The following is a 14,311-nucleotide window of genomic DNA, read 5'->3' on the forward strand; positions in this document are numbered from 1 at the left end:
ACCTTGGAATACGAACATCACAAAGGGTAATGGATAGACAAATAGAAAGCGATTTCAACCACAAACTGTTGGTGGTTATATCTTCTTCCAGTGGCAAGAGATGTGTTTAGCCTGGAGGAAGCATATATTGATCATTGTTCCATTTTCACGGGATAAGGTTATATCTTCAGAGAATATGCCGAAGATGCATAAATGTGGGAAAATTTGTATTGTACTGAGAGTGATTAATGATAGAATATGTATTACATTTCTCCAGAATTTTGTAATCTTGGGACAATGGGACAATCCTATACAAAATTAAAGCTGCAAGCAGCATTTTTGGGGGCCAAGCACCCAGACGCAGTGAGCCGCACATTCACTGACACGTTATAATTGTTACCTAACCAATCATGGGAAAGCAGAGCCATAGATTTAGGCAAAGGGATTCAAGAATGATTTGTGGTTTTTTTGACCATGCACAGTGGTGGAATCCTCTGACTGTAGTAGGAAAGGTCTAGATGAACAAATGGGAAGCAGGGTGGCATTGCTGCTGCAACTCCCACTACTACTGGGACCTGTGGTGCTGTCTGTTGCTACTTTGACCTGTGGTTGTGATTGCTACTGCTCTGACCTGAAAATTATTTTCTTCTTGCAATTTCAAAACATCTGAGGTATATATGCTTTTTCTCATCTGTCTGGCCCCCCCTACTTACAAAACAGATAGTTATATTGTGTCATATTGTGTTTGTTTGTTTTTTAAACTGAAAATTGCTCAATAAAAATGCTATTTGATATTAAACCCTGTCAGTAATGTGGTGTCTGTGAACACCTAGGATGGCAGGAGAAAACGATGTGGGCCAAAATTGGTGAAGATTGGACAAAATCCGGAGGAACAGTAGCAAAAATGGCACTTGGATGGAAGCATTTTTGGCACGTTATTGTAAAGTTTGACCAGTAAGTGGCACTGGCATGAAATTTGTTGCATAGCCTCTGGTCATGCTCCTGAAGATGCCCAAGTTTTGTGTCAGTGTGCAAAGTCGTTGCTGAGCTACAGCCTCACTCAGTGTGTCAGATTTGGAGTACCAAAATTCTTTTGATAACTTTTGTGAGGATTACTCTGAAGATGACATGTCTAATTTGGTGATGATTGGGCAAAATTTGTAGCAGGAATAGAATTTTTATCTTTTTTTTAATCCAAGATGGCATAATATTAAGTGGAAATTGACATAGAGCGTATTGCTTTTCAAAAGTTATGACCATAAAAGTACTTCCAAATTATGCCCAACTTTGACGCTTTGAGCACTTGCCCCAAATCTGGTCAGAATTTTCCTTTGACCCTCCCCAGTCAGTGTGCCATATTTCACAATTTTTTACCAGATGGATCTATTGGCTGTCAGAGACACCCTAGCCAGAATAATAATAATAATAATAATAAGAAGAAGAAGAAGAAGAACAGTGGGGTGACTACAGAGCATTGGTGCTTGCCCCCCCCCCCCCAATAAAATAAAGTCCAATCTTCTACATTGCATTTAATACAGGTGTCTGGATTATATTCCTTAAACTTGTGTAACAGGGAGGTGTTTATTGTAAAAACATACCTGCTCTATTAAAATTTTCATTATTATGACAACCCCTAACACCAGTTTTCGGCGAATCTATAACTATTAACACCAACTATGAGATGTTAAGTGCTGATAGATGCTGTGATAAATACAAGCTAGCCAGCTAAAATAATAGGAAATGGATAACCAGAAGTCTTGCATGAAATCAAAATAAATAAATAAATAAATAAATAAATAAATAAATAAAGCTAAAATGTTCAGAAAGAAAACAGAGTCCCCTTTTAAGTTCACCGTTTCACGGAATACCAAAAGCGCTTAGCTCATTTGCAGCTAGTTTCCTTACAGGGTCACTTTAACAGGACTAAGTATAGTTAATTTACAAAGAAAAATATATGTGAAAACACTTTAAAAACTTGAAGCCCAAACCTTCATGCCACTCTCACGGATTTCCTTGATGAGGCTTCCAGGATTTGTAGTGGCCTCCAAATGAAATGTATACTGGTTGGCTCCTGCTGCTGCCATTGGCTTCACCCACTGTTCTGGTCTGGAAACCATCATGTGCATGTCTGGGGAAAAAAGGGGCAATGCAATGTGAACACTACATGACTTTCAAATTCTCAGATTAATAGTACTGCACGCATTAGATGGCTTTTATTCCTTGGAACCTGTTGTGTATACAGTAGTTAAAACTCTACATGAGCCATCACAGAACTTTATATTCAAATACTATAAAATATAGGAAATGTAGTCCAGTAAAACAACTGCTCAGTTGTCTCAGAAACCCAAAGTAGGGCACTCGGTAAAAATCCAAATGCTCTGAACGTTACTGCAACACAGGCAACTGCAAATGTGCAACGGAAAACATAACAGCACCTTTTAATTGATTAAGCAGACAAGTGAATGCACAACACATAGAAATTCCCTGTAAGCTGCTTTTTCCTTATGCTTTGAATGTGAATGCTGTTGAGTTTTTATGTTATGTATTACTTAGACTAAGCAGGTAGCACCTATGCAGTGCCTGGGCCATCAAAGGATGTGCCATATGGCTGAATGATACTGCTATTAGCATATATCTGAGAGCATGTCAGGGTGTCCTGCAGGGATGCCCACACAGGTGGCAGTCTTCATACTTGCACACAATACGAGTATGTACACTGGGGGCAGTGTTTAAAACTAAACCATAATTTACAAATAAGGAACAGCCAAAAAACTCAAAAAACAAAAGTGGACTTCTGTATTTCACTATAGAAATAATAGGGGCTCCTTGCATGAACAATGATAAAAAGTCATTTCTCACCAAAAGCATTTCTGTAATCTTCTCACTTGTCTGTAGGTAGCATTAAACCAGTAATGTATTGAAGTACTTTAATTTGACTAGTGTTTAAAGCCACACTTCTATCAATCATGGAAAGGTGGTGCTTTAGATTTTTTATTAAAGTTCCTATTATTTCCTACTATTGTGTCTTTATTGGGAGTCCATTAGAAGTTAAACACAAAATACTGCAGAACCATTATAATGAAAGCTTTAGTCTGTATAACACCTCAAAATTCACACATGGCACAATATTTAATGTAAGTAAAGCCATTTTACTAACAAGCAATTGTGTGTGTGAGATACAAACAAAATGCAGTGGGGAAAACCTGAAGCATTTTTCATCCATTTCTGTCGCAAGATTTTTATTCAAAAAACAATTTGGAAGTACTGGATGTGAAGTGGGAATATTTTACTATTTACATTACATAATGTAAAATTTTATTGATTAATCTAGAACTACATGTGGTAAAATATTACAATATTAACATATTCTAATCCTTTGGCTTGGAATGTGCTATTTCTGATCTTTTTTTGGCTGAAAATATTGGCTGAATATCACTTTCATCCGATCATCCACACTCCATGATTGCTTCTGTTTAGCCCACTGTAACCTTGTTTTCTGCTGTTTAGATGTTAGTGTTGTCATTGGCTTTTCTATACGTGTATCCCATTTTGTTCAGTCGATTTCTTCCGTCACAAACATTGACTCCTGTTTCCGCCCATTTGTTTTTCATTTGTTTTGTTATTCATTTTCTATCTTCAAGGCTGACGGAGATATAGCTCAATGGGAACATACCTGACTGTTCAGTGGAACTAGCCAGTTTCTCGCTAGTTCAGGTAGACAGGGAGAAAAAGAACAGTAAGAAGTCGGGTGGAGGACTTTCTGTCTTTGTTAACTCCAAATGGTGTAACCCACAGCATGTTATTATGAAGGCAACAATCTGCATGCCGGATGCTGAGCTGCTAGCCATTGGGTTGAGGCCATATTATCTGCCCCGTGAGTTTTCAACCACCATTGTTGTTATTGTTTACATTCCACTAGCGGCACGCACCTGTGACGTCATTCATTCCACCACCGTGTACCTGCAGACATGGCATATCAGTGCATTCTTCAAAATAAATGGACATTTTAATCAAAGACCCTGACCAACTTTACACAGTATGTAACCTGCAACACTAGAAGGGATAAGACCTTGGACTTGCTGTCTGCTAATGTTAAGGAGGCATACAGTGCCACCGCCTTTCCTCCCCTCTGCAAATCAGACCACTGTCCAATACAGCTCACTCCTACATACAAGCCTGTTATTAGGAACCCATCACCACCAGGACTGTGCAACTGTGGTCTGTGGAGGCCCTGATGGAGTGGTACAGGACAACTGTCAAAGAGATGTTTCAGGAAGATCAAGGGGTTGACAGAGGGTGAGGAGAGTGTTGTCCCCACCAAGAAGGTCTGCTGCTTCCCCAACAACAAGCCTTGGATCAGTAGGGATATCAAAGACCTGCTGAACAGGAAGAAGAGAGCCTTAATGGCATGGGACACTGACAATGCCAAGAAGGAAATACAGAAGGCACTGAGGAGGGCTAAAAACTGCTATAAGAAAATGATTGAGGGGAAGCTGCAAAAGAACAATCCGAGAGAGGTGTGGGGCGAGTGGGGAGCATTACGGACATGAAAAGACCAGAAGGAACAAAGGGCTTTTTGTTGAGGGACTTGAGTTGAGGGACAAAGGGCTGTACCAACGTGTTAAACCAATTTTGACTCACCAACGCAGGCTGAACTTCACTCCACCTCCTCAAATGTCCCCATTCACACCTTCAAGATGGCTGCCCCTTTCACACCCTGGCTGCCCCCTCCTCCGCAGGCTTTCCTGCGGTACCACAAGATTGGGGTATGACAGCCACAGCCTGCTTCTTCTCATTAGCAGACAATGCAAAGACAGAATGACATCAATACACATCCTACACCCAGGAAGACTGCATTGAGATGACTCCTCCATTGTTGGCTGTATCACAGATGATAAGGAAGAGGAGCACAGAAATCTTATCGAAAGCTTTATAAGATGGTGCGACAACAACCACCTCCAACTCAACATCGGGAAAACCAAGTAGCTGGTGGTGGACTTCCGGCGTAGCAAGATGCCCCCCACCCCTGTCGCCATAAGGGGGGGAGGGAGTGGAGACAGTGGACACCTACAAGGGGTGCAACTCAATAAACTGGAATGGTCAGACAACACTGAGGTCCTCTATAAGAAAGGACAGAGCAAGATGTTCTTTCTGAGGAGGCTCAGGTCCTTTAATGTGAGCAATAGGCTGCTACGGATGTTTTACCAGTCTGTGGTGGTCAGTGTTATCTTCTTTGCTGTGGTTTGCTAGGGAGGTGGCATAGGGACTTGGGACCAACAAACTGAGCAAGCTAGTGAGGAAGGCCATCTCTGTTGTAGACGTTTGACATCTTCCTTGGTCTACCTGTAAATTTTCCTTTTATAACCTTACCATTTTGTTATACTTGCAAAAAAATTTAGTTAGAGCTGACTGGAAACAATCAACATCTTTTGCCACACTCCATGTTAGATTTCCTTCTTGAAGGAGTTTTATAATCCTTTCCAATGTTTCAACTGACATCTCTCTTGTTGGGGCCATGTTTCCTTTCAAAAAGTCCAAGGTTAAGGTCTGTATGCACTCTTAACTGCAGACTAATTAGCATTTTCAGCATTTTTAGACTTGTGCTGGTATTTGTTTTAGAAATGCAAATTATAAGATGATTCCTTAATTTTTTCCTCTACTGAAATATGCCATTAATTAAAATAATTTCATTTAACTTGTTTGAGGCATGTTTCACAAAGCCGGAATGTTCAGCTATTAAATAAAAAACATTGTCATATCTGTGATTTGTTTATTTGCTATGAAGTAAAAAAGCCGGGTGAACATCTTCCAAGTGTAGAGATTCATAATTTTTGCCAGGTGTTCTGCAATTAATTTTTTTTTAATTGAGAGAAAAAAAAAGTGATCCAACACCCATCACTAATGGGAAAAACTAATTGCCCCTTAAACTTAAAATCTGGTAAATTCTAATAGTGAATCATGAACAGTGACCTTTATTGATGCTCTTTTGTGACTTCCTGGATGAGTCGTTGCTGTGCTCTTGGAGGAATTTTGGAAGATCGGACACTTCTGGGAAGGTTCACTACTGTGCCGAATTTTTCCATTTGGAGATAATGGCTAGCACTGTGGTCCTTTGGAGTCTAGGAGCCTTTGAAATAGCTTTGTAACCCTTCCCAGACTGATGCATTTCAATCACATTCTTCCTCATCATTTCTGGAATTTCTTTCAATTTTGCCGTAGTGTGTTAGTGGGTAAGACCTTTTAACCAACTTCATGCTGTTGAAAAGTTTTATTTAAGTGTTGATTTGATTGAACAGGGTTTGCAGCAATCAGGTCTGGTTGCATCTAGTCCAGCTGAAACCCATTATGAATGGGGTTTCATAGATTTGGGGAATTAGTTGGTCCAGTTGGTATTGGATAACCTTTTTGCTTCAATAAATAACATTATCATTAAAAAAATTGTTTACTCAGGTTGCATTTGTTTTATCTTAGATTTTGTGTTCATTGCTGAAACAATTTAGCATGGGATTACACAAAAAGAGAACAGTCAGGATGGGGCAAATACTTTTTCACAGCACTGTGCTAACAGAAAAGGAAATAAGGAGATAGGTGATGAAGAATTTTATTTTAAAAAGCTTACATTTTAAAAACCCTCACCTTTTTACCTTTCCTCTTTATACGACCACTGCGGTCTTAAAAAGGTCTCTAAAATAGGTATGACTGTTTTTCAAATTAATATATTGATATAAAGCATCAAAAATAATCTCAACAAACAAAAGGTTGTGTCAATTACTCAATTGAGTGCTCCCTATTGTACAACTGCTGCATTTCATGGAGATTTAGTCTGCACACAAATTGAGCCTTAACTCAATGGCAGTTACTCTGGGTCAAGCTAAATAGGTTACTGACCCTAGCATTGCTGTGAAGACACTCTGAAAAACACATCACTATTTTGTGAAAACTTTTTTTGTATGTATGCTTTGAGTGTTAAAGAAGGCATGAGATTTATAACCATGGCCATGAGACTTGTGTCAATAAAGTATGCATGTATCTACCTGAGAAATAAATGGCAATAAATAATTAATCATTTGTACTACTTAAAATCATCATTGGTATGTTTAAAGCCTTTTGTGTGTGACTAAGTGGACTTTGGTGTGTGTGTTTTGACATGGAAGGTGCTGAGTAGGAGTGGACTTCAGCATGTGTAGCATGATGTGGAAGGATGCTGAGTGAGGGGTTGAGAGCTTGTATAACTCAATTGTTTAAAATGTTTGCTTGTCTTGGTGGGTAGAGATGGGTGGAGGTCTACTGTGTGCATGCTCATCTCAAAGCTTAAATTATTGGCATATATACAGTCTGCATATTGATTTATTAATATTGTTTCTCAAAGACTAACATTTTAACTCATTTAATTGACTTTCTTAAAGTAAAGTAACATCTTAATCTTCTCATCTCTGCTTTAGACAAAGTGTGTTGATTGTCTTAACTTCACTTATGACAACACTGGCTTACTCTGCAGATTTTTGGCCTACTGTTCTTAATCCAGCAGTGATGCCGATTAGTTTTGCTTGTATTTCCTCATTTGTAATTCGCTTTGGATAAAAGCGTCTGCTAAATGAATAAATATAAATGTAATATAGTTTAAAACAACAAAAAAATATAACTGTACTTGATCCACTTGTTCCAGCACCACACACAGTCATGTCAGTAATAATAAATAGCTCAATAGTGGTGGCCCTATGGTTTCCATAAAGAGACCAGCCAGAAAGGCACAGAAAATCTGATGGGCTACAATAATTATTCACCTACAAAGTGATCTACAGTGGATATAAAAAGTCTACACACCCCTGTTAACATTGAAGGTTTTTGAAATGTAAAAAAAAAAAAAAAAAAGGAAACAAAGATAAATCATGTCAGATATTTTCCAACTTTAATATGTGAACAACATTCAAGTGAAAAACCATTTTAGGGGAAAAAGAGAAGAATTTAAAAAGCTAATACTTTGTTAAAGCACATTTTGCTTGTAATACACAATACAGTCTTTTTCAGTAAGAGTCTACCAACTGAGAGCATCTTAATTTGGCAATTTTATTCCACTCTTCCTATTAAAATATAGGCCATTAAAAAAGTAGGTAAAAAAAAGCTATAAGTGGTCATCTCCTGAATGTGGGCAACTGTTTTTTTAATAAATATGATTTTATTAACCATCAAATGAGTAATGTTTTTGCTAAGTGTGTTGCTCCCCATGGACTTCATCAGCCTAAGTGCCCGGGTCAGCAAGGAGACATTTCACTTGGTTGTCCAGGATCCCCTCTGAACTGTAAATCATGCACTGGGCTTTGGTAGTTGGGCATCAGTTTTGTCATAGAAGCACAGAATACGGCAAAGAACTACACTTCCCAGCAGCCCCAGCACATCACATGATCAAGTAAATGCTTCACTGATCACACGCACCTGTTTCACCTAATTAGTGTCACTATTTAAGCTCTGGAGTCTGTGTCTCATTGTGCAACTTTCATCTTTTGTAGTCACATTGTATGTCATTTTGTTCATGTTCTTGCCATGTATCTAGTTCTTGTTTGTTTTGTTTCATGTTCATAGGCTTTGTTTTCATCTGTTTCACTCTAATAGACACCAATCTGCACTTGCATCTGTCTCCGCTATCAAGTCGTGACAAATTGTGCAAAAAATAAAATAACCAATATTACTGTCCATTTGCACTCGTCAAAAACTTTTTCTGGCAATAACAGCTAGAAAATAAATCTTTCAGAATGGATCTAGGCCACATCTGCTTGGATAAGCAGCGGTTTAAGGTTCAGAGCTCGGCTGAATCTGTTTGATAGATTTGTTACAGATCTTAAGAAAGGTTTGGGCCAGAGTAGTTTTGCCATCAGGGCATTGTTGAAAAATAATCATGCAATCAGGAGAGGGCTACAAAAAAATTCCATTATATTAGATATATACTCTGCAAACAAGAAACGTCCCTTTTTCAGGTGACTGTATTTTAAAGATACATTTAGTAAAATCCAAATAAGCTTTACAGTTCTTTATTGGAAAGGGTTTAAAGAATGGTTTTCATGCTTGTTCAATGAACCATAAAGAATTATTTCACATGCACCTGTGGAACAGTCCTTAAAACACGAACAGTTTACAGGCGGTAGGCGATTACGGTCACAGTTACAATAACGTAGATACTAAAGAGACCTTTCTACTGACTCTGAAAAATAGCAGAAGAAAGATTGTCTAGGGTTCCTGCTCACCTGCATGAACATGCCATAGGCCTGCTGCAGGGAGGCATAAGGACTGCAGGTGTGGCTGCAATAAACTGCAATGTCTGTAATGTAAGACGCCTAAGACAGTGCTACAGGGAGACAGGAAGGACAGCTGACTGTCCTTGCAGTGGAAAATGACATGTAACCATGTGTCCCCCCCCCAGACGTGATCGAGGACTTGCAAATTCCTTGGTGGAAGAGTGGAGTAACATCTCACAGCAAGAACTGACCAATCTGGTGCAGTCCATGAGGATGAAATGCACTGTAGTACTTAAAGCAGCTGGTGGACACACCACATACTGACTGTTACTTTTGATATTGACCCTTTGTTCAGGGACTAATAAGGGACTTATTATTCCATTTCTGTTCGTCAAGCACCTGTGGAACTTGTTCAGTTTATATCTCAGTTGTTGAATGTTTTTATGCTAATATAAATATTTACACGTTAAGAAGTTTGTTGGAAATAAACACAGTTGAATGTGAAAGGACGTTTCTTTTTTTGCTGAGTATATTATGGAACACTGTAAAGACAATCAACAAATGGCAAAACTACAGCACAACAGTGACATTACTATGAACAGGACATTCTACAAAAATTGATGAGATGATCAGGAGAAAACTGGTCAGGGAGGCTGGCAAGAGGCCTACAGCAACATTAAAAGAACTGCAGCAATTTCTGGCAAGTACTGGTTGCACCCTACATGTGACAATCTACATGGCTACAAGGTAGGTAGCAAGAAAACCATGTGGAATAATGTATTATGATCTGATGAGTCCAAACTTTAACTTTTTGGTCATAATACTCAGATATATTTGGTGACAAAAAACAACAACAACGAAAAACACCATTCCCATGGGGAAGCATGGTGGTGGCTGCATTATGCTTTGGGTCTGACTTTCTTCAGCTCAAATGGGACTTTATTCAGGGTGGCCGGAATCATGAATAGCTGCAAATACATGTCAATTTTGGTTCAAAACCTTCAGGCATCTGCTAAAAAACTTAAGACGAAGAAGAATTTAACCTTTCAGCATGACAACGACCCAAAGCAGACCTCCAAATCAACAAAGGAATGGCTTCACCAAAACTAGATAAAGGCTTGCTAGATAAATGGCTTCCTAACTAGAACTAGAAGGTACGACCATATCACACCGATATTATCAATACTGCATTGGCTCCCAGTAATTATCTCGCATTAACTATAAAATACTTTTATTAACCTATAAAGCACTAAATGGTCTCGCGCCACAATATCTAAGCGACCTTTTGGTTTTATATAATCCGCCACGCCTACTTAGATCAAAAGATGCAGGCTATTTGACGGTACCTCGAATAGTGAAGGCTACAGCAGGGGGAAGAGCTTTCTCTTATAGAGCCCCACAGTTATGGAACAGTCTTCCTATTAGTGTTCGGGACTCAGACACAGTCTCAGTGTTTAAGTCTAGGCTTAAAACGTATTTGTTTACTCAAGCCTACCCTGACTAGATTCTGTTCTACTACTTCGCAGTCATAATTATCTTTTTTCTCCCTCTCTCCTTTCGCCGAGCCCCACATGAATTTATGGAGATACTAGAGATCCAGATCCTTTCTGCCTCTGGATGGAGCTCAAATCTTCTCTAATTCCAGACTGCTGGGACTACGGCTGCTCCTAAGGCCATACAGACTTCATATAAATCCATAATGAACTTTTTCACACTATCTGTTGTTACCCAGATGAGGATGGGTTCCCTTCTGAGTCGGGTTCCTCTCAAGGTTTCTTCCTCTTAAAACATCTTACGGAGTTTTTCCTTGCCACCGTCGCCACTCAGTGGCTTGCTCAGTTGGGATAAATTCGCACCTTTAATATCTGTATACCATGTTGATATTTCTGTAAAGCTGCTTTGAGACAATGTCTATTGTAAAAAGCGCTATACAAATAAAATTGAATTGAATTGAATTTCACATCACAAAATCCTGACATTTTAACAGGGGTGTGTAGAGATTTCATATCCATATATGCAACCAGGGTATTGTTTTTCTCTTTTTCTTTCTTAAAAGGTCTCATTTCTTAAAGTTATTGTTTTTCACTTGAATTTTGTGGGTTACTACAGCAATGGTTAACTTTTTTTTTTTTTTTTTTTACACATCACAAAAATCGTGACTTTGGACATCCAATGTATATGGTTAGTTTACCTGAATACAATGACTAAGGTATGCATTTCATACTTCAGTTGCTTTATCAAATTTCTTAAGAATTACACTTTTACATAGCAATAGACAAAACAATAGAATACTGACAACATACATTTTGTATGCATGAAGGTGGAGTGTCAATATTACTAATGTCTCCATTTGCAACATCTGATTAGCAACGCAGCAGCACATAACAGAATTTAATGATAAATGCTCAAACTACAACTTACCAAAGAAAGGATTTGGACCCACAGCTTTCCGGAGACATTCTACCATCGGGTGGCCAAACGTGATGTTCGGAACAAAATGCCTTCAGATAGGTTGGAGAATTGCTTGTTAGATGTTTACTAATTCAATTTCTACTTTGTTAAATGCAGTGTGAATTCAGGTATATTGGGACATCAGGTGAATTGGAGCCATTTAACTTAGCAGCATTTATTTTCTGGCCTGCTATGCGAAAGTCAACACTTATTGTTACTAATTCCTTGCAATGGAACTTCTTAATAGAAGTGACATGACTTGACTCATGTGACATCGGGTAAGGGGACATGGGCAGCATCAATCATCAAACGCAAAAATCTCAGAATACAAGAAATGACGTAATTATACTATACCGTAAGATATTTTACTATGTATTATTTAAGATGCATATACACAGAATTCATAAAATGGTAAAATCATGCACTAGTTATTTGCAGAATATAATTATTTTCAAGATGTTCCAAATTGCAAAACATGGTTTGGGTTAATCAGGACAGTCTTAAAATACAATAGGTGAAACGATATAATGTATGCATGGAACATCCCATAACTGTGGTTAAATGATATATTGATGGATTAATAAAACATCTTAAGAAGGAGAAAAATAAGCTACACTGAAATATCGAGCATAGTGTGCAACTTAGTATGCAGAGATTTTAACTTAGTATACTGTGTTCATCCACTGTAAAACCAGATAGTTCATTTAACTCAAAAAATTTGAAGAAACTAATTACCTCAAAATTGTTAAGTTGATAAATCAATTTCTTTAAGCCAAATACACTTAAATATAACAAAAATTTAACTCAAACGTGTTATGTTAAGTTATATTTAAGTGTATTTGGCTTAAAGAAATTGATTTATCAACTTAAATTAAGGTAATTGGTTTCCTCAAATTTTGAGTTAAATGAACTTATCCGGTTTTACAGTGTATGATTGTTGTAGACTGAGTTCAGTGTTTGTTTCAGATACTGTGTTATGCTGCTACTGTGATCAAATTATTAAATATTAATATGAATGTAAAATACTGGACAATAACCCAGTTGTATTAATGTACAAAATTAATTACAGAACGCTACTCAGTCCAACATCTTAATATAAATTTAGTTTTACTTTGTCTACTCGGTTCATACGATATTAGATGATGTTTGGAGAAGATTTTTTAAAGTCTTGTTTTAGATTTTGATTTATTGATTAATGTATTGATTTATTTATTGATAAACCAACAAAAATGCATCTCAAATTACCACGCATGTTGTTAATTTATTCTCCAGTCAGCCATAAAAAACAACAAAAAGGTGAGCCATTTTTCTTTAGAATATGATGGACATTTTTTCCTTCACATGTAAATAATCAACACAACACGGGGGATATTAATGGCAAGAAAGTTTGTAATACAGTTGTCCCAATATATCTAAAATTACCCTACTTATGTAGAACATGGACGAGGATATTTTGTCTTTACACCTTTACTCATATTTCTAGTGAAATAAATTTACATTAAAAGCACACGAATTAAAACCCAGTTAATAATTTTTATTTATTTATTTATTGATTTCGGTCACATATATATTTATTTTACAATAAATGAAGTGTTACAAAAGGGATTTTTTTTTTAATGAATGAGCTTAAAGAGCTACAGGAGACGCCGCGCTGCAGTTTCACAGTCGCGGATCACATTAAATTCCTGCTTGGTAGTTTTAATATGGCGAAAACTGCAGGTTAAAAATAATATCAAGTTTCCAAACTGAAACCTGACCACGCTGCACCCGGAGAAAGCACAGCCTGTGTGTAAACCGGTCAGTAATTAGGCTTTGGCCGCCCCGTTTCCACGCACCTGGACTTTTAACTTGCTCGCGTTATAGATGGCGCGAGCTGAAGTCATAAGGCTCGTCCGCAGGTTTAAAAACACTGATATGAAAAATAACACACTGTTACAGCTCACCCGTCCATAACGTCCAGGTGTAAATAGTCCGCGCCGCACTCCATCATCCGCTCGCACTCCCTACCCAGCTGGGAAAGATCGCTACTCAAAATCGAGGGCCCAATTTTAGCCGTGTATGCCATTTCTTCCACGCCGAACACAACAAACTGCTCAATCTGCGCATGCGCTGTTCGTTTCCGTTTCGGAATAGTACTGCTCTCGCGTTTCCGGTAGCAACATGGGCGTGTATAATACATGCGAGGACATGTCCCCACCCCCCATTTCAAAATCTAGGCTTTGCCAAACACCCCCCCCCCCACCCACCCGTTTTTTCCATCCTATTTTCAAATTTCGCATTGCCTACCTGTCTCAGAGGATTCCTGAGATTATGTCGTTGATAAAATCAACCTTTTTAGCCTAAGTCAAAAACTTCAGAGACAGAGAGTTTAGTAGATGTCAAAAAGTAAATAAACTTTACTGAAAACCAATAAAGTGTGACAGTCTGCAGAGAGTCTGAATTATGCAAGCACACACAGACCAATCTTCTTTGGCACAATTAAATATTCATGTCTATGTGTTATCTTAAATTTGTGGAGCATGCGCAGTTACGATTTCATGAGGTCTTGGTTGTTTCTTCTTTTTAAAAAAGGTTTCACATAGGCTTGTGTCCTGACTTTGATCCACACTTGCCTTCCCCCCCCCCCCCCCCCCCCAAGCCTTACCCTAGCT

At 38.2% G+C, this 14,311-nt stretch overlaps 1 protein-coding gene across 1 annotated transcript in view; it reads right to left on the reverse strand.

Annotated features, from left to right (window-relative positions):
- Positions 1-13,760, reverse strand: part of rpe (ribulose-5-phosphate-3-epimerase) — a 35,881-nt gene extending 22,121 nt beyond the window's left edge. The window contains exons 1-3 of the mRNA XM_053626316.1: positions 13,604-13,760; positions 11,631-11,710; positions 1,968-2,107 (exon numbers count right to left, since the gene is read on the reverse strand). Coding sequence (XP_053482291.1) covers positions 1,968-2,107; positions 11,631-11,710; positions 13,604-13,725 — 342 coding nt within the window. The 5' untranslated portion in view covers positions 13,726-13,760. The remainder of the gene's footprint in view (positions 1-1,967; positions 2,108-11,630; positions 11,711-13,603) is intronic.
- Between the last annotated feature and the right edge of the window lie 551 nt (positions 13,761-14,311).

The sequence above is a fragment of the Ictalurus furcatus genome, chromosome 6, assembly GCF_023375685.1.
Source record: "Ictalurus furcatus strain D&B chromosome 6, Billie_1.0, whole genome shotgun sequence".
Taxonomy (NCBI): Eukaryota; Metazoa; Chordata; class Actinopteri; order Siluriformes; family Ictaluridae; genus Ictalurus; species Ictalurus furcatus.